We start from the raw sequence: 26,265 nt of genomic DNA, 5'->3' as shown, positions 1-26,265 counted from the left end.
GCCACGTTAAAAAATAATTACTAGAATGGCACTAGGGAAAAAGAATATACAAAACTGTCCCAGAGACATCCCCCTCCTGCCTTAAAAGGGAGAAATCCCCACTTTTGCACTTTCTAAAATTTAAACCTTCAGACATGATAAACCCTTAGCATGCTTGTAACATGACAAAGAACTAAGACACAACAGGCTATAGGACAAAAATGTCAGAACACTGGTTTTGACTGCATACTATACACAGAGAAACTTATGAACATCACAAATTACTTATGAACAAGTAATATTTAGTGGAAAGCTACAGGCAACCAGTGATGTTAAGAAGTCACAGAAAACTGCTTCTTTCCCATTTTAATACAATCCACATTTCAAAGTGCTAATGCACAAATGGCAGTCTACAGTTTGGGTGAAGCTAGCACCATAGATATTAATTACGAAGGTGTAAAACCTAGTTATATTCTTATTCTCTCTAACATAAAGGGTCTAAGAACTTAATGTTTAGGCTATTATCTAAGATTCTTCAATGCCCCAGAAATAATTTTTTTGGTAAATTCTAAAATCCCTTGAGTTATGCCACATGTTCCATTGAAAAAAAAAACCCCAAAGCTGAATCAGGTCTATATTTTTTATTCATGGAAAGGTCATTAACTCAATTACGTGCCCAGGCGTAATTTCACACACACGAGGAGAGAAGGAAGGAATTTCACACAGTTACAAGGTCTGCACTAAATGCCTTGTCAGGATCATCAGTGCTCTAAAATGTGTGCTCTATAGGCCTGTGCTGAACACGACTAGAACACAGCATTGACACCTCCCTGGCTGGCCTGCTCTGCCACCTCTGCAGGCACAGCTACACCAAGCATGGTTGAGGAAAAAATGGAAGCACACACAGCACAGGAATTGTAATTTCCAAGCCTTCTCAGAGAAACAAAGTAATAGTAATGGCTCAACAAAAATTTTATTAAGCAGAAAACGATACAGGAACATAACATGCTAAGAAGCAAAATTAAGCTCAAACCCATAAGGATTTTTCTCCTGGATAAGTGGATTGTTTCCTTGTTTTGCAAACAGACACGCAACTTCCTAAGCATTTTATAAAATACACACTCAGTAACACATAAACATATTTAAGGTAATGTGATTAGAACCTTATTTACACACTTTTATAGAAAGGTCTACAAAGTCTTGGCATAACATTTCATAGAAAGAGCCGATTAAGACATAACATATATATATATATCTGCCCTAAATGTATTTTAAAGGTAGGGGTTTTTTTTGTGGAACTTGATGTTGAGACTTCAATCCACCAAATAAAGCTGGCAATTTGATGGATTTAGAAAAATTGAGCCACTAAATTAGAGAATTTACTTTCTTTGTAAAGAAAGGATCAGTACACATAATTGCTTCAGGAAGTGTATTTCATAGCAAATGAATGGTGTAAAATTGGTCTTCCATACAGCAAGTGCAAACTGCATGACACTTAAGAAGTAGGAGAAAACATCAGACTACCCCACTGGCTTTGTCTACAGTGGGTGTAGGATGTAGCTACACCAGAAGCTTAGCAGATCAGACCCGAAACCCAGTCTTGACATGGGTCAATGGATCAGTGGTCTCCCAGATAGCCCCTCAGGGCCAGCTATGGCATGAGCAGCTTTCCAAATGGCTGAGTGCAATAGGGAGGTCATCAGATTGCGGACAAGGTCAATCCGAAGTAGCCAGGGCAAAGACAGGAAAGATCAAGCAGGAATTAAGCTATTATCACCTCCATCCTTGTGTGAAACACTCCTTGGCTTTGAATTGTACATCTTTTTGTTTACAGTCACCTTAATTAACTAGGCAGGGTAAAAACGTGCTGCTGTACCAAATGCTTGACAAGTACTTGATAAAAAAGGAGATTTTAAACTATTTGATTGTACAAGTGAAAGAACAAGAATGTAGCGAGGATAAACATTTGTAAAAAAGAAAGCAAACACTGAAGTTGCTACAGTTTTTATTATCACAGACAGAAACCAACAAAGAAAAAGCAGAAAAGCACAAGACTCTTAATTTGATAGCAGCGTGTGCCACAAATATGAAACCAGACCATGATTCTGAATACTTAAAACATAAGCTCATTACATATGTTACCGATGCTTTTATTTCTTCTTTAAATCTATATATCTGTACAGCTATTCATTAGTTTCTTTCAAGATCAGAAAACGTTTGGCTTTCTAGAACACATTGTTTTCATTAGATTACACAGAAACAATATGCTGTCTGGAAACTTCAAAATTATCAGTAACTTCTACTAGTTTGACTATTAGAAACTTTTCATAAAACTTTTCATTACTCCAGAAATGAGTTTTCAGAAAGTTTTTCACTGTCACCATAATGACACGTTTATACAAAAGGAACTTCTTTATTATGTGATTTTCTTCTCTTGACCATGTGCTAGCATTTATCCCTGGGAAAAATAGAGTGCAAACTTATACACAGGGCCATTGGAAATGAGTAGTATTTAGTGCCCATTTTCAATGGCTTTTTACCAGTAAAAATGAAACCACTAGTTACAGGAAAATAGTTTTTCCTAAAACCAGCAAATTTTGTTAACAAAATATTAATTTTTATCAAGCTTACAAATATTCTTCATGTATTTGTTAACTGCAATCTTTAACAGTCCTTCTCAACTCTGTTTGTGGGGTCTTTTTTCTTAACATCTTCACATCACATGCACAGATTGACACTAGAACAGCAGATGCTGACTCGTGTGTAACTCCACTAACGATGGAACTTTTTGGACACACCAAAATGATAAAAAAATTATTGAATACACTTTTTGCTTGTTTTTAATGGGTGGAGGAAGGAGGTACAAGTGTTTTCACACAAACATCACATGAAGATGCAGGACCAGACACGAGGGGCCAGAGTGAAGGATCATTTAATATCTCACCCAGAACAGTGACAAGGACTGGACTAACGCAGGGCAGATAAAGTCTTTCCATGGATATTCTGTCAGCTTCTTACAGTTAAATCGTTTTGAACTAATCTGTGCTTCTGATTTTTAACTCATTAATCATGGGTTCCACACTGTAGTTTTGTCTACACAGGTTTTCCTCTGACTATTCTAGAACTGCTCCCTAACAGTTTCAGGGGATGGTTCTAGTACCCATAATGTGGGTAATGTTATTCCCTTATTAGCTCTTTTATACGTCCTTCTGGATACTACAGACCAATATTGTCACATTCTTCCTCAGTGATCTCTTTTTGCAAGCTAAAGGATTCTAGTCATTTAGATTTGCTCCCACTGGAGGTCTTCCCTTCCAACTAAAAATTCTGGTTGCCTTCATACTTCTTCTAACCCTATTGAGTCCCTTCAGAAATTTAGCACACTCAGCATATGAACAGAAATGGTAAAATTGTCCCACATTTCTTTTATTAATATGATGTTGCAGAAAAACAAAAAATCTTTGTGATTTGTTGAAGCTCTTGCTTTAGCACAACTGTGTTTGAAAATTACTTTCTAAAATTTCTCTGTTAGAATTCTCCAGTTCTACAAGGTAGAGACAGACATGCTTATGAAAAGCAACACTTCAGTCCTTCTGCCGTGTTTTTCATTACAACTGATCAAGGAGCTCACAATAAACATCAACATCAATCTAACACAAAATATTTATAAGCACTATATCTTTTTTAAAAAAAGTTAAATAAAATTTGCCATATCAGGATTCGCATTAAAATATTTATAAAATTCTGTGAATAATTACAGTACGATTTTTCTCTAACAAAACCTGCCCTGTAACACATGGAAACAATGATTCCTAAGGAAACATCACTAAAAAGATTTCTCTACAAACACATAATATCAACAGAATGTCAGTTAAACACTGGCAATTTATTTCCACTTATGGCACCAGGTATAAAAAAATCTACACAAGATACTTTGTTTCTTTAATGCAATGAAACGTTATTCTTTCGTTTAGAAAATAAATTATGCATTTTGAAGCAGAGTTACATGATCTGCATAGGTGTCTAGAAACAATGACACATCCCTAATCATATTAAAACATTTATAAGATACCAAATTTTCAAAGTAAATTATTTGACAATCACATTAAGCAATATTAAGCCTATGTATAACCTGTCAAACAGAATAATAAGAATGCATATTAGAAGTCTGAGTTTTTATTCATATTGCCACACTTTATTTCCTCTGTTAGGGGACTTAAATGGCATTCAAAAATATATATGAATTCATTAAATTAACTCAAATTTCATTTTTTCATCCCATGTCAATGAAATAATTTTCACAACTGTGGGAAAGTATAATTTCTAAGTACCCATGAGTTTCCTTCCATCTGCTCTTTGTGTGTTATTTCTCAATAGAAAATTGTCACCTAAGAGATTGTCTCAAGACATTGCCTGCAATTCTGCCAACTTGTAAGAAAAATACTTCAGCAGGCTTCCATTAAAATTCTAAATTTCATCATTGAAGAAATTAATTTTGTCAATGTTTAACCACTCTGGTTAAGTTCTAGGCAATTATATTTCAAATATTGCCAAGTTTAAGGAAAATATTAAAATCCATTGTAATTTACAATTAACAAAGAAGAAAAAAGTCCAGATATTTATTTAGTAGAATAATGAAATATATGATTATCACAATTAACAGTTGATTCATAATTGATCAGTAAGATTTTATTAAGTCTATACTTCATTGCATTAAAAAATGCTGGGTTTTATATATATTATATATATATACACATACACAAAATTTTACCTTTTACTGAGAATATATGCAAAAGTATGCAATGGTATTTACTTACCACATACATACAGTAGGTAATGTGTAGTTGAGGTTCATTTTCCAGAGAAAGAGGAAATAAGTTGTATATAAAACTACATTCTTTTCTTCCATTTTTTTTAAATTAACTGAGGGTGAAAAGAATTTATGACTGAATCATAAAAAGGTCTAGACGAAATCCTGAAAGGTCACTTTGTCCACCTTTCCATTCACAGACAATTATAAACACGTATTCTTGACAGATGAATTCAAGGCAGATGTTTCTCTGCCTCCTTTTTTTAAAAACTTTCAATGATGGGGAACCTTGGAATCCCTTGTGTTCATCTGTTCCCACCAACAGGTATTTCTAACATCTAGACTGCTTTTGCTGCAGCTGGAGCCCATTGCTTCTCCTATTCAGGCTGAACAGGACTGACAGGCAGCAGCTGCCCCTTTGTGGAGGAGCAGGTTTTTCCTCAGGGACCGTTCCCAACACCACTTTCGTACTGACCGCTGTTCTCCCCCTGCAGTGAGGATGGACAGCACCAATTCTGGCATGCTGGCACACTGAACAGAAAGGATACAGCAGAATTCATCTTGATACAAGACAGAAATTCTTTTCATTGAGAATTATTGTCCACTGAACAACAAGCCCAGAGTCTCCATCACTGGAGGTTTACAGGATGGGCTTGGTCAAGGTGAGAGATAATCTCATCTAGGCTCCCTTTCCCACAAAAAAAGTTGGATCAGATGAACTTTCAGGATCCCTTCAGCCTGGGTGTTCCATGATTCCAGAAAATGTGCCTGCCAGCCAAAATCCCCAGCCCAGTAAAAGCATTAAAACTGCCAGTGTCAAAGCACTTTGTGTTTCTGTCCTTGTTCCTCTTTTCTCTGAAGTAAGCAACCTAAAACTGTCAACTTTATATCAGTGGTCTTATTTTCTACACGTCTGGTCATTCTCCTTGGGACTTCAGCAAACTTGTCCTTAAATTCCTCAGAATTTATTATTTAAACAGCTACACAAGTAGTTTGGAACAGATATTAAAAGTATTTGTTTAATTTTCAATACAATTATGACTAGGCGTAAAAGAAATAGACCACAGATATTAGATGGAACTTCTTGACCCAGACACCCAGATGTCTCTATTTTTAACTACTGTAATTCCCACATATTACCAGATCTGCCTAGAGATGATTCAGAGGTAAAGAATTAGAAAATGGATGAAAACTTCCAAGTAAGAGGCTACTTCTAGAGCTCTCTGTTTACTACAGTATGTGATTTGAGACAGTGGTTTAAGCCTGTGATTATCATTTCGGTTATAATTTAGTTCTTAATCTCAGGATCCTAGTTGTAACGAAATCACAATATCTTTTTAGCATCCTCCTGCTTCCCAAGCTGTCCCCTCCAAGGACACTCCTGAAGAACCTTGGCCAAAACCAATATCCCCCAATCCCACTAGTGTTTATATAGACCAGATGCCCACTTTATAACACCAGTACACTCCTAGGAGCCCAAGACAATCTAAACATTATAGCAGACATTGCTATAATACCATTAAAATTCAAAGAGACTTTAAACAAGAAGCTTGACTTAAAGAAAAGTTGTCTAAAATGGTGTGATGTTAATGAGTTTTATAACACAGTTAACGTGCCAAAACAGCATTTCTGTACCTAAAATTAAGCTGATGAGGATCATAACTTGCCATATCTCTTGTATGAGATATGAATTCAGATATTCAGTACCATCACAACAGCCTTACAATAGCTGTCACTGACGTGTGTCATATCACACAACTGATTTTCATAAATTAGTACCCATTTTATGATGGAACAATCTGGAACAGTGTAATTGGAGCTTACTAATGTCTTCTGTAAGATTATGGTCTTCTAGCATCTCCTTTTGAACAAAACTAATTAAATTAACCAAAATGAACCCTAAGTCAAACATAAAGCGGTAGAGGAAAAGTACCATGAAGAATAGTACATAACTCTATACTAGTGACTGTAACTTGGTTAAAAACAGTCAAAAAATCAATCACATTAAGCCAATCTAATTTTCTTTTCAAAAGAAAATTTCAGGAGTGGATAGTGAAAGGAAAAGTGCTAAGGTGTTGCTTCACTTTTGAGAAAGCCCTCTGAGACTGTCTCTGTCTCCCATGACACTCCTATAACCAAAGCAGAGAAATGGAGATGAGATTAGGTTACAATAATGTGGGAGTACCCAAGCTGTAAATCCATATTCCAAGAGCAGTTATCAATAGTTCACTGTCAAAATGGGAGGACATGGTAATGGAGTCCACCCTGCTCTTAATACCAGTCAATAATCTCATTAATGGCCTGGCATAGAAGGTGCAGAAGTAAAATTACAGATGACACTAGGAAGGCAACACAGCTGTTTGGAGGACAGCAAGGGAATTTCAGATGATCTTGAAATCTATATACATGGTACAAAGAAAAAAATAAAAAACAACCCCAAAAAACCAATCATCAAAGTATGACACTTGAAAAAGAGAAAACACATGTTAAACGCAACATGGGTAACAATTATGCTGTTGCAAATATAATGACAAATAAATTTATTGCAAGAGTTTAGCTACCAAACCAGAAGGAACAACTCCTTCTGAACAAGTACATGCAAATATACTGCCAGGCTACCCATGTTTGCTTTTCTATGGTATTAAACAAACTAACCAGGACTGTTTGCACTCTAAATTAAGAAGCAACTGAGTTAATGATAATGCCTGTATAGTATATTAAAAGTACTAGGCGGTACTCTCACAGAATTGAAAAACATTCAATATTTTTCAGTGTAGAAGTTTTAACTTCAAAACACATGGTTAATCATTTAAAGGTAACAGTCCTGAGCTAATTGGTAAATAACAAAGTCAGAGTGGCAGTGAGACACTAGCAAACCTCCAAAGGAATTTTAATTTTCATTGCTCAAATAAATAGATGGGAGAAACTAGGAAATTAAATTTTATGCAACATATCACCTCTTGAAATCAAAATTTGGAAAGTTCAACCAAAGGTTATACTACAGTGCAGCATTAGTTTCCTGCTTTGATCATCGATCCAAGGCTTTCACAGGATATTGACACAGATTGGGTATGACCACACATATGCTTTAGCTTTCTCCGTGTCAGTTGTACCAGCCAACAGGAGTTGCTTCCAAAGCTAACTCTTGTTAGTCCTCCTTGTCATATACAAAGCATCCAAGTAAGATTAACAATAATCTTAGGACAGCAAGCATCAATAACTGCATTCATTCTCTTCACGTGAGAAGCAAGGAGAAATCATTTCTTTTCATCAGCTCAATGGTTCTAAATGTCACCATTTTTTTCCAGCTGGAAGAGGAATAAATCCTTCTTTTTCCTTTGTGTCCCCTACTTGCCATTAACCAAAGGAGCAAAATTATGTGCTCCGCTTTGTTCACGCTCTTTGACGCATGTGACAACTAAACAAATTCAAGCACTAGCAAGCTAAAATATTGCAATTCTGCACGTAGAAAATTTCTAGAGACACATGGGACACTTCAGCCATGTATTTCACAAACACTTGCAAGACAGAGCACCAAGTGTCAGAAGATTTGTTTTTCACAGCTGTAGCAGAATAGTGAGAATAGAGGTATTTCCAAAGAAGATGGCTCTATGCATTTTCAAACATTTTCCTTTCAGATTCTTTAAACATATCCTACGGAAATCTTTCCTCATCTCCCTTCCTGGGAGGGAAGGGAGTCTCCCAGACTCATCCAGTCTCATCCAGTCTCACAAACAGACTACTCTAGCCAATCTTAATACTCATTCAGATGCTTCACAGCAGTATAACAGAATTCACAGCAATTCACAGTCTCAGAAAGCTGCAAGCAACTTCAAGAGATCATCCATAACAGTAGGGATGACTCTAAAGGCAGTACCAGCCTGCACCTGTATCATTTCCAAAATATACCAAACCATTTCTGAAAAACCCTCCCTACACTAATTGCCAGGGAAGAATTCATTGGTTTCATTTTTCTGTTAGAAAGGTTACTTTGACATCTAATCAAAATCTCCCTGATGTTTAAGTCCATTAATTCCTGTTCTATCCAGCATGGGCAGCAGAGATTTTTGCTTTTTTTCTTACAGCAGTCCCTGTGTAATAGAAGGACTGAAGTTCCTCCTCAATCTTCTCTGCTTTAGAAGAAAAACAAGCGTAGCTACTCAATCTTTCATTGCATTTTATTTTCAAGACCTTGCATTGTTACCAGTGTTCCAGTGTGGATTCTCTCCAATTAGCCCACAAGTATGGATGTAATATTCCAGCTAAGACCTTATCAAAGCTGGGCAACGCTGAAAATTTATGTCATACATTTTGAAAGTTACATTATGTCCTGTTGATGTATCTTTCATGAAATGTTACTCACCTTTTGTTATACCACAATATTGTTAATTCACGTGCACTGGTGATGTACTACAATTTTTTTTTCCTTTGCACAGCAGATTGTTCCTTGTGTTATAACTGTATGAGAACTAGCATGAAAATTACAATTCTCACTTTTCCCTAATAAACTTCACCTAACATTTTTCTCAAATTATTTTGCCCTTCTGTAAGAAGTGCTTCCAACTCCACTATACTTCCAGTACCTTCCAATCTAATATCAATGGGAATTGAGGCCTAACCTATTATCATCAAGAAGAATTTCAGTCAGTACATCTTTCAATTTTAATAATGAACTGCTGGTAACTATTCTCCAAACACAGTGGATTCTTTTAGACAGAGTAATCCCAGCTCACTCATAAGACAATGTAAAAAACTAAGATCATCATCTGCTTCTTCTCTGTTTATAAGGTCTGTTACCTTTTCTCATCAGAAACTGTGATTGCTTTGACATAATCTCTCCTTGATAAACATGTGTTTCATTTGCTTGTCTCCCTGCTATCTTCCTGGCACTTAAACACAGTCTGATTATTTGTGTAAGTATTTTTCTGTGAATTGTAGTTAAGCTCACCTCATAATTTCTTGGCTCCCTTTTTCTTCCTTTTTAAAAACTAAATACTTGATTTGTCCACCACTGATACCTTTTCTCCTCCTCCATTTATCAAGAAAACCCCAAAAATGCACTGTGAAATTCCATTTGCCAGTCTTGTAGGTTATAAGGAAAGAAGGCCATAAACCCAGTTAATTTGAAAAAATCTAATGTGTTTGTATCTTCTGAACTGTTCTTTCCCAGTTTTGTATAGACATTGTATCTTTTTGTAAGTGGTATTAATTCCACTAGCCACTGATCGCCTTTGATTCTATTGGTGGGACTCACGGATGCCAGGAAGACATCACTTTTTCAACACTATCAGTTGGCAATTTTTCCATTCCATTAATTTGCAGATCAACCCATTCCTAAATTGTCTCCTCATTATGCATACACTTACAGAATGATCTTGTGTTACTTAAGTCTCTGGCTATTGCATGACATCCTTGAGCCAGCCTCTGACTTTCTTCACCCTACACTTTTCCATCCTTCCTTCCATTAAAAAAAACCCAACTCTGACATTAATCCTTCTTCTTGGATTTGAGGTCCACAAAGCTTTCCCACAGCTGCCAGCATCCTTGTCTCTTTTGTTCCTCTTCCCAGGTCAAAATATTCCTCAGATCCCAGACTCATTTGTTTACCTTATTCCTTCCTTCAGTGGCTAGCTATCCAAACCTCTGCCCTTGGAATTTCTATGTTCTCCTGCCTTAGCTTCTTGATCCACTTAATTCTAGGTCTCTGTCTATACAACAACGAATTACCAGAATAATTTAGCTCATAAAACTAGTTTTTGCCCCTTCTGCACAGTCTCCTGCTCCTGTTTGTCACAGTCAAACAAGAAAATAGGCCACTGCAGAAATTGTCCAAAAATAAGGTTGGATGCCTGGTGCCAGAAGTACATAAAATAATACGAACTGAAACATTCTTACCTTATCATGCAGAAGCATGAACAGGGTATTTAACGAAACTCAGTGGTTAAAAATCTCTACCAGTTCTACTGACTTTACAAAGGCTTAAAACTTGTGCTGAGGAACAAAAAGTCAGTGAAGCGTACCTGTTGAACAAATTTTGCCTTATTTCAATCTCAGGGCTAAAAATGTTTGCTGTTGAAATATTCTAGCAAAAGTAAAACCACTTGTCACCTCACTTGAATCTTTTCCCAAGTGGTAGGATAGCTCCCAGACTTCTTCTTTCTCCTTTTCATAACCTGTGGTCCTACATTCACAGCTACAATAAAGGCAGGAGCAGTCTAAAATATGTTAACACCATTCAGGAAATTTTTTACCTTGATATCAGAAGTGTCACGCTGACTGTTGCGCCACGCCCTTGAAATAGATGAAAAGGTTCTGTCTGCATGATCAAACTTCCCACCTTGCAGATTTAGGAAAAGTGTTGTGAAGGGTTCCTAAATATATATAAAAAGATTAATTAAAAACAACAAAGTATTTCTTTAGAAATTTCAGGGTAACCAAAAAAAAAAAAGGATTTATTATTCTTGTGGGGTATGGCTGTTAATGATGCTATTTTTCTGCCAGACACAGATTAATAGCAAAGAGTTAATTCTATTATCCATGAATGAGAAATACAAACTGATGCTTACTTGTCCAATAAATGATTTTTATTCCTACTCCATGCATTTATACTCAGATAAAGCAAATAAAACCTAAAGAAAATACTCACAGACTGTAGTAGAAGCTACAGTCAGTTATGACACAAACTGCTCTCAACAACATGAGAAAGGTCGGATATATTACACATTTTTTAAACTAGCATGTAACAAAAATAATGTTTTACTTTGTTCAAAGTGATCTCTTAATGTAAAGGGTAGCATTCAACACTGAAAGCTTGAGGATTGTTATTGTTTAATATATAATTTATGATTTAGGAAAATCTTTGGAAGATTTAAAAGCCTCCTCTTAGTTAAAGAACACTTAAGCACATATTAGTGGATAATTGCTCGAAATTAGCTAAGCTATATAAATTACTTCAAGGATTTATGTATGCTTGTACATTCTAACAAGCTTTAATTAATGATGTGCTGCTAATGCTTTCCCAAAGAAATTACTTCCTAGGAGACAAATCACCTTTCAATTTTATAGAAAAATGCATTGTTTAACCAATACATTATCAATATGTAGCATCTCAAAAGTTACTCCCATACAAATTGCAGCAGATTTTTAAAAATTAATTATTTACAGCACAAGATTTTATGATCATCAGAAACCAACTCACATTCATTAGGAGGTGAAAATTAAATACATTAATTAAAAACCACAAATGTTCGGTACTTGGTCCAGTTAGAAAATATTCAAAGAAGGAAAGTTAACCATGTTTAAAGAAGCAGAAGAATGTACATTAAAAAGCAATTTTTAAGAAGAAAAAGCTTTACTGATTTGAAAAGGGTCTACCACAAAAATTAAAACTTTCTGTTTGAAATTTAGAATACATTTCTTCTATGCTACTGATTACTAGAAAATTTCAGCACTCTCCTATGCCATTGAGTTTTAGTTTACTCATTCCTAGATATTTGTTGCTTTCATTATCACTCAAAGGAAAAGCATTTTTTAAATATGTACTTACAATCCTTAATAGCCACGTGAGTGCAAAACTTGCTGTTGAGTAATGTGTGCCATAGTGAAATTTTGGAACCTGATCATCTTCCCACGATTCGTATCTCTCGGCAAAGAACGCTGCTCTCTTTGGGTTCAAAGCTCCAATAGGCTGCAAGATTTGTAAAAATAAATGCATTGAGTAAATAAAATTAATGTGACTATTATCACATCAAACTCCCCATGCTCTCTGGGTTTGGTGTTTTGCAAAAGCTGATGTTGGTTTCTGTAAGCACCTGAAGAGATCCGGTATTTTGGAATGAGGATTCCATGCACATGCACGTTGCTGGGTGGAAAAATGTCTCTTCTGCATTCATACAGGTTTCGTTTCTACTTTCTGCTGGTTCAAGTCTATGAGTAAAAACCAATTAGCAGTGGAATGTCATGGACAAACTGCTGTTAACTTGTGGGCCTGTGGATAAGTGTGCATGCTGCATACACTGTCAAACAAATAGGAAGCAACAACGAGAAACATCTCCGGATGTTTTTTGGAGAAAAAAGTACTGACTGATAGGGTGGAAGAATATTAACAGTGGACTTGGAATTTTGACACTACTATTCTTATTTCTATGCTTTCCATTTATAACCTTAAGACAAGTTTACATAATTTGTAAAATTTTAAACTTGGAAAGAAACAAATGAAAGACCAGAATTTCTATATAAAAACATTGATACAAAAGAAACAACATATGTGGGACTAAAAATACCACACTTTCACCAATTCTTTGTTCAGTGCTTACCTAGAAGATAAACACCCAGGGTTTCATTAAAAGGAAATATAATATTTTGTTATCTAAAGCTGTTTATTTCTTCAACAGACTTTTACATAAGTTATTAAAAAAAAAAAAAGAGTATATGTCACACAAATCACTGAGAAACCCAAAAGTGAATTTAGCAATTCCACTTGTAAAATGCTGTAAGAGATCTAAAATGTCTTTGGATTGATGCAAAATATATATGCAATACAATTTTGTATACATTTTGAGCACACTGTCTGTATGTTATTAATGTAAATTATGTTCATCTGTATAGACAGTGGTTGCATTCAAGGAAAACCAAAGAATAAACATGAAAAAAATATTTCCTTCTTTCTCTTCTTCAAGAATAAATACACTTAAAAATACACTACAAGGTAAGGAAAAACTTTAAAAGATAAATCCTTGAAAAAAATTATCAGCAATCTAGTCCTTAATTCAAGCATAGTTCAAGTGAAAAGCTATGTCTGCTATTCAGATTATTATTATTGAAATAACTGCTTCTTTGCAGTTCATGTGAAATTTGGCATACAAGCTTCAAAGTACTTTCTCTTCTAGGACAGATTAGATCTTTGAATGACCTAAGATCTAATCACACAGTTTTTACTTAGAGCAGCTTTCCCATTGCAGTAGGATAAAGAAAACATCTTAGGTTAATTGCTATTTTTGCAGTTCACTAATTTGAAATATAACTCTTTAAAAGAAGTTGCTCTTGTATAAAAGGATTTTTATCTGATTTAGCAAATTTATTCCAGGGAAGTACGAAACTGACTCCAAGAAGTCTCTTTGTTGCAAGAACCATTTTGGAATCTACATCTGCACCGATTTTTCCCTAAAGACTCAGCTATGCTTGAGGAGAAAAAAGAAGAAAGAAGGTAATTGGTAGACAAATAATATAAATTAAAAATAGAAACAGTGTTGTGTTGTATGGTTCTGAAACATTTTATGTATTCACTTTATCTGCCTCTATTGTTATTATTCTCCAAATGAGTATAGCCCAAATCAATAGTTATAGAATTACATTCCTTGAATATAAAGCCAAACCCAATTAGAATTGATTTCATTCTCTTCTCAAAAAAAAAAAAAAAAAAAAAAAAAAAGGTATCATGCAGAGATCTATATAGCCACAATCCACAGTATTGATTTTAGCTGTTATTGTTACAGTTGGTTTCTGAAGCCTGCAACAGGACAACTATCAAGACATGTCACATTTATTTGCAAGCAAATAAAAAAAGTCTCCAAATGAAAAAAGCTTAGGGGAAAAAAAAAAAAAAAAAAGGAACTGTGGAGCTGTGCACTGACAATGATACACTATCAGCTTACTCAGAGAAGTTACAGTGGGAATACACACATTGAATTATACATTACACGAATGCACTGATTTATTGTGGTAATAACATCCACCTCATTAAAAGATTCTGCTTTGCTGCAGTTGGAGGGCTACATATTGTTTACTGCTATAAATTAATGGCAGCGCACAGAAGACTGTAGAACCCTTCTAACAATAGATCTGTAATGACAGTGCTGTATATCACAGCTTCCCCAGCAGCTTCATAATAAAATGGAGACAATGTATTGGGCTAATACATTCTACCAGGCAGGCCCATATTTTTCTGACAACTGCTTCTAAGGATGAGGTGATTCTGCTGTATTACACTGCACTGTGAACAGTTAACTACAGAATAAAGCACACAGAAGGAATACTCAAATATTATTTGACTTTTAAGTTAGTTTAAAAAAAACCAATTAACTGAAATTCTGCATTATTTCATATTTCAAAATTAACAGGGAATCTTGATTACGTACTGTATTCCCTCCCCTCTGGGTAAATGCCAAGGGAAAAAGAGTGACATCAAGCTAAGCTATGCTAGATGTAGCTCTGAGACCAGAAATTTAAACTACTCAACACAATTCCCCTCTGGCTACAGACCTCTGAGGAAGAACGAGGTGAAAAGCTTTCATATCCTGAAATTCCAGAGCATACTTTATTTGCAGCACCTCTTTTCCCAGAGGAAAATTAGATATTAGTGCACCAATAAAAAATGTTTATTTAGAGAGAGAGGGGAAAAGTGAAAAGTAGAGATAGAAAAATTCCAGTGGGTAAAAACAGTGGATGAGATTATGGGAGTAAAGATGAAGAGAGAAATCACTTGTGGCTGCTAGGTATTCAAATGGTATTGAAAAAAATGGATGATGATGTGTATGGTTTTCAAGTCAGTGTTCATTCAAAAGAGGGCCCAAACTGGAGAGAGAATTGAGGTAAAGTAGTTTTTGTTTTCACTTTTCCAGAGGCATGATCATCTGTTTTTTGACCCAAAGTGGTGGTTGTTACAGCGTGTGCTACAAATATGAAAGTTACAAGCTATTCTTAAAGAAAAGCCAAAACCAAAACCAACAAACAACAACAAAAAACCACCAAACTCATTTGATGCTAATTTTTTGAGGGCTCTCAAATATAGGAATACCTCAAAATAAATAACCTCATAATTTTACCAAGAACTAAACATAGTAAATCTCCATCTTTGGACCAAGCTTGCTTTCTTTGAGATATAACAAAGAAAAATGGTTTGCTGAAAAATAACAGAGAAAACACACCGTCTCTTATCATCTACTGCTGTCAAATACGTCCAGACACTATGGTGTACAGTTATATTTGTTAGTTCTTAGTCTTACTTTGTGCCAGACGTTGGAATAGTGACCCATCTTGCCTTTATTTTCAGAGGAGGCCCATTTGCACCCAACAGAAGAAAGCAAAATGTTCACTGCTCCTCTGCATAGGGCAGAAAGTCTCCTGGGTTCTGCCTCTAATGTTCAAGAACACATATATTTTGGAAAATTGCTAATGACCTAAAATAAACAGATTGAAGTCTTGTAAAGAAAGAATTACAGTATGACTATCTACAGTTCCACATTTAAGAAGAAAAAGAGGTGTTTTTTATTCTTATCTAATGTGGTTTTGTATTTTAAACAGTGTTACTCCAAATAACAGACACTCACTGTTCTTACCTGTGTTGCCTTTTGTTACTGGTTTTTACACATGTTTCTGTTACTGAAACAAATCTTGCCACTTTTACTGTTTCCTACCCAGTATAATACTGGGAAGAGTTTTTAACTCATTAATATTCAAAATCCATGAAAGAGAATATATACTATGTACTATGGTAGCTATACTGCTTTTAATTACTGCAAACAATAAGTAGTCAAGATACCATACGTTCATCTTCACTGTTAACTGTTGCCTCTTTTGGTGAAAAGGAAATCTTAACCATTAAGTACTGGAAATCAGATCTGTGCAAGTGCCTGTGAGTTCTAAAACTAAAGACAGTTCCAGAAATGAGGTCTACAATGACCAGTGCGAGTAGAAAAATTTTAAAAAAATAATTAGAATATCATTATTTGAAATCTGTATTTCAAAACGTCTTCACGATGGGGAAAAAACAAATAAACAAACAAACAACAAGGACAGAGAGAAAATTAAAAATTTTTTTAAAAAAAAGGAAAAAAAAGTGCTTTTCCTTGTGACTTCTTAGACTGTTTTCTTATCCACATCCAACCAGGTGCTTGTATTCCTGTGAATACAATTGTCTGTATCACTGAATTATGTTTGGTAGCATCCTTGCCAAGTATGATGTTTGTTTTCCATGCATCTTATTTTCAAGATGACTATCTGGTTTTCATTACTGATATTTTTCATATATTTCATTGGGTTTAAAGGACCAGAGGGACCATTAGGTCATCTTATCTTGCCCTGTGTTTGTATGACAAACTGTGAAATGCCTTTCCATTACATGATTTTGAACCCAACTGCTTACACTTGATTACAGCATGAGCTGTATTTGGCCAATCTGCTTCCCAGAACAGCATCTGACTCTTGAGTACGTGGACAATCTGCTACTTTTCCTGGAAGCTTTTTCTACTGATAATTCTGATGGTCATTTGAAAAAATATATATTTAAGTTTGGTTATGAGTTTACTGGTGTGTTATCAAAGACATCTTATTACACTTTTCTCTGACATATCACAGAGCCTTTATTTACCAAGTATTTTCTGAATATAAAGATACTTATAGACTGTAATTCCACTCTTTAATAAACATAAGAAATGTGACTCTTCAGGTCTTCCATTTTAAGGCATTTCTTCCACCCTTAAAATTTCTCTGCAGCTTGCCTTTATAACTGGTAGGATATTATGTCTGCAGTTATAATTCTAATCCATTATACTGAATGTAGGTATTCCAAATAATTGTGACACTTGAAAATTTGTAGGGACAAGGAAAAGAAATGGGACAATAACGTAAAACAAGTTCTGAAGAATACTTCCTGTTCTTTCTATGTCCACCTAAAACTAAAAAAAATTTCAAGTATAACTAAAGAGTGGCAAGCAAGCATGTCTTCATATGGTCCACAGAGAACAAACAAACAAAACCCATAATTGCTCTAGTTACAAAGCAAAGACAATTACACCTTCTCATATAATTACATTCCTTCTCAAGTAATAGAGTCATAGCTTCAGGGAGTAATGCTGAGCAAATATAAATAGGTTTAAAAAATCCCCAAACCAAACACAACCAGACCACCAGTCTATCAGTGGCCACTAAACATGACTGTCTAAAGTATTTCTCTGGTTCACAAAGGAGTTAAACTCCTGGTTGCCAAACGTGGGAGGTTATCTGAAGGCAAGGATGGTGCTTTACATGCCCTCTTTTCTTTCCTCACTAGGCTGCTCCTGATACTGGCTGTTCACAGATGTAAGATATTGAGCTTCTGGAGTAGCTCCTCTTTTACACCTCCTAATAAATGACTCAGCATCTTCCCACATACAAGGGCTGTGCACATGAGACTATAAAAGCCTGCCAAGAGCACTCCAGTACAATAAACCTGCCGTGAACTTCTACATGCAAATGATTTCTTTGCTTACATTTATCTTCTTATTTACACCAGTGAGGAAGCACGGATAAACAGCCAGCAGCCGCCTCATTTAATATTTGCTTGCACAGCTTAGGGTGCAGGCAACTGTTTCCAGCAGCTCTGTTAACGAAGTGACAAGTATAACCAGCTGACTGTGATCAGCATTTTTATCAAATGTATGATCCCTAGATATTTCCTGATACACCGCATATGAGATTAAATCCTGTAATCCTCCTATCTCTCAATGTTTATGAAAATAAGTTTAATACGATCTATACATACTAAAAACCACTGAGCTTTTTTACAGAAACATGCTTACAAGCTTTCTTTGAAAAAAAGCCCTATTTATACTAGAAATTACACCATGAAATTTATCAGATCACATTAGGTTCTAAAACAATTTTTAAAACTCCAATTTCTATTCTCGGGAAACTGAGTATTCAATACAGGGCTGGAACAAAAGCAGAAAATAGTCATGTGCATGCAAATTGAAGTTTTTTGTATACGTGGGTTGTATTTCAGATTCTTTTATGAGCATGCATGTTCCTTTGAGACAGCAAGAACCATCAGGAAAAACTGATCTAAAGATGATCTAATAACTGGAATGTCTGGACATGTCAGTATAAGTTCTATTTAGTGGTGCAATATACAGAAGATTCCCAAAGTCCACAGTTAAAAAAATGGATCATAAACTAATGTTAAGCATAAAAATGGAAGGAAAACTATTAAGCAATATTAGCCATGTTTCAGCAATATATTAATGATAGAATATACTTCAGGTCACCTAAAATCTTGGAGAAATTTGAATTTCAAGGAAAAATCTCCATGCCTTCATATTACTAACAATAGTATCAAATGCTATTACAACCATCTGTAGCAGATTGCAAAACAATGCACTGCTGAACTGCAAACTTGCAAACTAATTAAGCACACACTAATTGAGCACACTAAGGTTTAATAAATTGTTCAGCACAACCAAATGTGTGACAAACTGTGTATCTGAGGTATTGCTTCACTTAATACTACTGAGAAGCCACACTGAAGGGAGTTGTTATGTGTTGTCCACTTTCAAAAGGTCAGGGAGAAAGGAAGTTGAGTGTCCCTGGGAATCATGAGGCAAAATCAATCTGCTTGCAGGCAGTGAGGAGGGTATGGCCTCTGAGTAGCTGCCTTACGTAGAAAATAACCCTGCCAGCCAAAAGCAACCATTGGTATATACTGTTCAAACAGAGAGCAAACCCTACATTGTCATTTACTTAAGAAACAAACAAAAAAGTCTTTGTATGGATTTTGAGAAACAGGATTTAGTAAGAAGCCACATGCACTTGACTCGAAGCAGGAGATGAAAATATTCTCTTGTCTGCCTTCCTTTCACAGACCATACTCCTTTGCCAACACATCATACAAGCCACAGAAATCAGCAGCCATTATACATAACCCCAGATCTATACAAGAAAACCAGAACTAAAACCATAATCCTTTTTATTTAAACTAACAGCACAGGACCTCATGCTAAAACCTGACACAAATTCGCATTTTCTGCAGATTTCTGTCAGGGTACACAAAATATACATTGTTCTGTATTGTGTAAGCACCAAGCCCAACAAAAAGAGCAGCAGCAGGCTAGAAATATGTACTTGGGAAGGTATAAGGAGTTTTTTTCCATAATCTGTACTGTTTCATAAAACTATTACAGTCAGATTATACCAATCCTGAAAGTCAGCTAAGAGCCCATCAGTTTATCTTGTTTCACACATGCATTGCTTTGTTCCTAAGGTGAATTCATCCATCATCTTATTCGCTGTTTCATGAGGTCTCCTGATTAGTCACCTATCACCTTCAATACCATCAACAGATTGGTATTGTCAAAAAGTTTGATCAGCTCCCTTTTCATCTTTTTCAGATTACTATACATACTGAACAGTACAAAGTACAGAACTTCTGGAATGTCAGTGACCACCCCACTTTGGAAGCCAACCTTGTGTTTCTGATTCTGAGGCAGTTTTGAGTGACTGGCTGTATATGATATGTAAATTATTTTAATCTTGTTTAAATTCAAGCTTTTGGAATCATATCATCTTCTCTTAGTAACCTTTTTATACTGATTTCCTTCAGTTGATCCACATTTTTGCCTGTTGATATTTGAGTTTTATAAAGATCATCTGATGTGTCCATCAAAGTCCACATCCTGAGAACCGCCATAAACTTCTTCTTAAACAAAGATTATCATCATTTACCATGATCTCATTTTCTGAGCACTACTTTTAAACCCAGATTATTTTTTGACCCCAAGAGGCTTCCTGCTGCTAGGAGTTAGATCAACTCAGTTTTACACAGCTCCAGTTAGGTGAGATAAATCTCATATTCATTTCCCATATGGCTGTAACTTTCAACTTAGCCACCATAATGCTGGTTCGGAAATCTGAGTTCATAATCTGCTGGAGTTCAAATGTATGAATATAAAATGGAAGAGAGACTGTATCAAGAGAATAACATTCACTTTACATTAGGAAGACAGAAAACACATATTTAAAATGTCTATGGCTCAAGACACGTGTGTGAAATTACTTTATTTTGATTGCTAGTAGATTTTATGACCAGACGTGTGCCCCATGGTTTCTTGTGATCATTTAAAAGGTCATGAACCTCCCTCAGTTCATTTCCAATTGGAGGATGACATACGTTCAGGGCACCTAACATTGAAACGAGAGCAGGATGGACAATAACATCAGATACAAACTTAGGATGTAATTTTGAACCTCCATGGTTAATTTCGAGCTATGGTTTTTCTTGTCTTTCAGTATTTCTGTATTCAAACCAAAACTCCTCCTCGAGGAAGGAGAAGATTACGATTATTAGGCTTATTATCAAAATGATTCTTTTTGATCCTGTAAACTTGCCTTTCGCAAGTTTAATATATAATAATATTAATACCTAAATAAATAAATACAAAGATTGCTTGAAGACAAGTGATTCTAGAAACTGATATATGTATCTGAAGTGCAAATAGTATGCTTCTTGTGACTTCAAAACCTCAGCCTCTGGTGCGAAAAGAAGAGAACGGGAAGAGAAAGTAACAATGGCAACGAGATGCACTCTATCATCCACTTGTATATTCTGTAGAGCAGGTGGTGTGACACAGAGAATAACCAGCTGAAGACGAGGCGGGGGGAAAAAGATATGCCATAAAAGGATGGTTATAACACTGTCATAAAGTAACATAAATTATCAGAATATTTTGAAAAATTCTAACTATACTAAGAGTAGGATTTCAGAAAGTATGTTTTGACAAATCATCTGAGAGACACATTTGGGTCAAGCTTCAGCCTCAGCAGGTCTCCATAGGAGTTGTGGAGGAACAGACCACTATGGAAATCATGTGTTTATTACAAAATGCATTGAAATAACATATTTATTATGAAAAAGGCCCGGATATAAATGCTGCATGAAACTTAAACCAACAAATCAGATCAAATCAACTGTCTTTGAAAGTGAAACAAGAAATTGATACCAAAATCCAAACAGTTTAATGTCTCTAAGGACCATGTCTAAGTCGGGCTTGACAATCCAATAACTACCTAATTTAAATAAATCAGTCTTCCTCGTGGCTGAGTTCTTGCTTTTCTGCCCGAAACTGTCTCGGGCTGCCCTTGTCCGTGGTGCTGAACCCCACGTCCTGGTGGGGACGAGGTTTGCTCTGGGTGGGTCCCTGACCATGGTGCTGCAAACATGGGATTGGGACTGAGGAGCCAGACGACTGGGGCAGATCATCCACAGACCAGTGGGCCTCTTTGCAGCTTTGTCTCCCCGTTTTTGGCAAATGTGTGACAGAAGTGATACAACAGATCAACTCAGCTGTCAGAAATAATCACTGACCAATTTTATCACTCAGCCATGATGGAATCTGTCTGGGTGTTGGTGGCACTTGAGAGTCTCACAAAATCACTTTTCCCCATATAGAAATGGGGAAAAAATGTGTAATAAAGTCAAAACCTTTCAAGGGAATATAACAGACTACCCAACACTTTAGTTTGCACTGTTTCTAATTACAAAACAGATTATCTGGTCTATACAAAGAAAGCCCATAATAGTCCTAAAATTATAGCACTGTCATGAGATGTGAACAGGAGAACTTCATAATCTTGCAAAGTTTTCTTCAAAGGGGTCTTAACAATTCCCTTCCCACCAGCCCTTTTCGGATCTCTCTCTCTTTATATTCAAAAAGAATAGATCAGGAAGAAAGGGTCTTCATTCCCCCATCTAAATTTCTCTTTTATGGTTTCCTAAATGGAACCAATACATAAAACATTCTGCTTGGAGTATTGCTTTCTGTTCAAATGTTTCCCTCCTCTTAAGACTTTCTCCCAACTTGATTATGCCAAATATGTAGGTCTGTTGACCCCTTTGCACAAACACATATGGAGATCCAATGTACATTGACAGTAAGACAATCAACCAGTTTCTGTAATAATTTCCCTCAACTATTCCCTATTCTGTACATGATTTTAGAGAGGATGGAGTGTTCCTCTCCTCAAAAGAGCAACCTGTGTTTCACAAAGTGTGAAAACTTGGTATCGGATAATGAAGAGGATCTGTTAAATATACTTTATGCTAAAAATATCAAAATCCATAAAAGACTAAAAACAGAATAATGAAAAATGTGTCTGCTTTTCAGATATCACTGCTTCAGGCTGACTGTAGATACCTCTAATACTCTTCCTTGAGGTGATCCAAAATTCTAGAAAAGATAATGGATTTTCTCTTAAGTAACATGGATTACGATAGAAAATTTGAAATATTTTATTTCCTGTACTGTCATGTTTTAAGCAGGGATTTGCATTCCTGGCTTTGGAATGCTTTTTAAATAAGTGGTATCTTTTGTTTCAGGTACAGGTGACAAATTTACTGCCTGAAATACCACTGACAAGGCAACCAGGGCAGATGCTGAGCCCAGCAATGTCAAGCCTCAAAGGTTTTAGTGCCAAAATTCAGATGTAATTGCCTATCAAAATAAGTCATCACCACTGCACCCACTATTGTTAGTTCTCACACTGTTCCTCTCATCCTCTTTTAGTGTCCAATTTTGAGAACATGCTTTATGCTTAGAAGGACACTGAATTCTGGAGAGTTCATCAGTTTTAAATGGTAGCAACCTGAAATCATTTTGTCTTGAATGCATGAAATGTAATTTTTGTTTCCTACATAAAAAGAACAGGTTCACAGAATGCCTGTACAGATTTTAATGCTACTCTAGAAAAAAATATTTCTTTTAAAAATATGCAAAAGGTGTACCTCAAAATATTTGTTACTTTCCATCTCTTTGCCAAGAGGTAAGAAGAGAAAACTAAGCACATTTCATGCCCATCCCATCCTGTCTCCTCTTAGAGGAAAATACGCAGCACAAGCTATAAGTGCAGTGAATCTGTGCTCCTAAAATGGGCACCCTGCAACAGAATTCAGGCTGGCATGCTGAAGAACAGTCAACAGTGAAGCTGACATCAGAACAACAAAACTAGTCTACTTTGTCATAGTAAAAATCTATTACTTCTCTTCTGCCAAAGTGTATTTTATATCAGTGGCTCCCACATACCAATTAAACACCTCACTTCACTGAAGGTGAGGGTTATTTGTTGCCTTTGTACACTTGACTGGAAAAGAAGTCATTACATGCATAACATCCACTATAAAATTGATGATGATTTAGCAAATATTGCATGGAAATGATAAAAATGAGAATAAAAATATTATTATGTACACATGTAGCTATAGTACAGACAAAAGAAGATTTAAGAGTGGCATAAATTTCTTCTTCTAGTAGTGTCAGTTCATGATCTTACAGAAATGTTGTGCCTTCTGAAAGAAAAATTATTAACAGCTGTTTGCAAACAGCAAGATCAAGTAACAAACTTTTGAGAGCAAAAAATCACACTTTCATATCTCAGTATTTTCCACGTATTTTTACTTCTATTTTTTCCCTACTGAAGACCAGAAACACAACAAAATTTATTGCTTCTACTGAATAAGGAAAAGGGAAAAAATGTGAGTTTGAATAGCATAAAGTAATGCAGAGAAAGGCACATGTTCTGGTGGGAAACTGTGTCTGTTGCTTAAATAAAATATATACAGCTATAAATATAATATGTAATACTCATTCCAAACCATAGTCACCTCTTAAGAAATAAACACTCGAGTCAAAGCAGGGTAACAGACTGGCAGTGCAACTCCTGGTATTTGTCAGGAGCATTCGTCAGGTTGACAGTAATATTAACCACAATCCGTTTCAGTTGCTTTGGTTTATCATTGTGTGACTGATGTTCAAAACAGTGCCATAAGAAGCTGCTTAAATAAAGTGTTGGTTTAACCTATACACTGCAGTCCTTTAAATCTATACTAACTGTGGACTTCTAGCTAATACATTAACAAAACTGTTACTCATGTTTGATGCTTTTGATGCTTTGTAATACCTGACCTTAACTTGCAATTTCTAAATAAATTTTTAAAAAGTTAATTTTTCATTTTCTTAGGTACCAAAAAAAAGTGAAAATATTGACCTGACATCCTTTCTGCCAGACCAAAATCAAAGTTCTCCTTTTCTTTACTCAGTAGGAGCAGTACATTGTGGTGAGTTTCTGGATGTGTATTAAAAAAAAAAAGTAAACAACTGTTAAAACCATGTAAAAATTTAAGTGAAGTATCTTCAAATATTTTGAAAACCTTTAGCAGTGCAGACATACTACAATACATAGTTATGACTTATTTGGAAACATTACCCCCAAGATAACAGCGCCACAATGAAAATATCACAATATACCATGGCATTCACAAATTTTCCTAGTTGAATATTAGCAAGGTCTTCCAGACACTTGTCACAAATTCATCATCTGACACTAAGTTTAATATTTAAACTACACAGAGTTGACTGCCAGAAATGCCAAAACTTGAACTGCTTTATCTGAGACAGGTATGGCATAAAGACTTTCATTGTGTGTATGGGAAGGACTGACATTCATCCACAACAGCACCAAAAGACACTGTCTGATCAGCAACATATATGGGAAAATTCATGTTAAATATACATATATGTATAGAAAATCACTAATCCCTAGTGAATTGTCCCAGGGACAATTCTCTGACAATCCCCTATTAAAGATCACAAAATGCCAAGAATATCATGCTATAGGCCTAAATAACATTAATGGAACTCCTTCTACTCAAAATACAGGATGGCTGACATCTAATACTGCAGAAATTATTTGCTGCATTAAATTCACAGTTTTCCATCAAATGTTTGAGAAGGTTAAACATAGATATAGACACAACCTAAGTATCATCCACTGGCAACGTCCCTAAGTAATGACCTCTCCCAACAACAGCAATGGAAAGATTCCCTCAGAACTGAAAGTATACTTAGCAATTCTCCTCAAAGATTACTTTCATTAACAGAGAAATCCCTATAACCAGTCACTGTTAATTTAAAAAAAAAAAAACAAAAACCCACAAATAAACAGAGTGTGTTTGCTACCCGATTTCTTGATGCAGACAAGTGCACTACCTAACTTAAAATACTTCCAACTCCAAATATTATTATATAAATGAGGAAAAATGCTCTACACTGCACTTAGTTCTATTTCACGGTGGAGAAAGAAAGACTAGGACTACAGTGCTGACTGAATCAGCTCTGCAAAAATGAAAATACATTTAAAAGGAGACACCTCAGAACTACAGCAGCCAGAGAATCCTTTTTTTCGTTTTGTTTTGAATTATTTTAGCAAAGACATGATATAAGCAGAAGTGTCATTTAACAAAAGTTAATGGAAAATGCCATTGCAAAAATCATGTCATGACTGAGGAACTTATTAATCATTAGTATATTTAATTTATGTACTAATTCAAGCTACACAGAGCTGATGTTACTTTTAAGTTTTCAATTTTCACTTAAGTACACAAGTACAGGTGTACTCTAGGTTGGTGATAGGTATTTTTAATTGTAAATTACCTTCAGATATTTACTGGTCCGGGGATTATCAATAAAGCACTTATTAAATTCCACAAGAAAAAATTACTTTAAAATACTGTTTACCTTTGAAAGATGTGTTAAAACATAAAATATATGCAGGTTTACCTACGAATATGGATCTGTGTCAGTCAGACATTCTGAGAAAGCATAGAGATAATGATTTATTCAAATTAAGTAACACTATTAGAAAATGTTACAATGACAGTACCTCAGAATCCCTGC

The 26,265-nt window shown here is 35.4% G+C and overlaps 1 protein-coding gene across 6 annotated transcripts in view; it reads right to left on the bottom strand.

The window, feature by feature from the left end:
* LRBA (LPS responsive beige-like anchor protein) overlaps window positions 1-26,265 on the bottom strand; it is a 402,779-nt gene that overhangs the window by 94,115 nt on the left and 282,399 nt on the right. For all 6 annotated transcript variants that reach the window (XM_050327298.1, XM_050327300.1, XM_050327299.1 and 3 more), the window contains 2 exons: window positions 12,336-12,476; window positions 11,041-11,160 (listed from right to left, as the gene is read on the bottom strand). In XM_050327298.1, coding sequence (XP_050183255.1) covers window positions 11,041-11,160; window positions 12,336-12,476 — 261 coding nt within the window. The remainder of the gene's footprint in view (window positions 1-11,040; window positions 11,161-12,335; window positions 12,477-26,265) is intronic.

Source organism: Myiozetetes cayanensis, unplaced genomic scaffold (genome assembly GCF_022539395.1).
Source record: "Myiozetetes cayanensis isolate MyiCay16 unplaced genomic scaffold, myiCay2020 scf33, whole genome shotgun sequence".
Lineage (NCBI taxonomy): Eukaryota > Metazoa > Chordata > Aves > Passeriformes > Tyrannidae > Myiozetetes > Myiozetetes cayanensis.
Note: the sequence above shows the minus strand (reverse complement) of the source record. Positions and strands in the feature narration are given on the sequence as shown.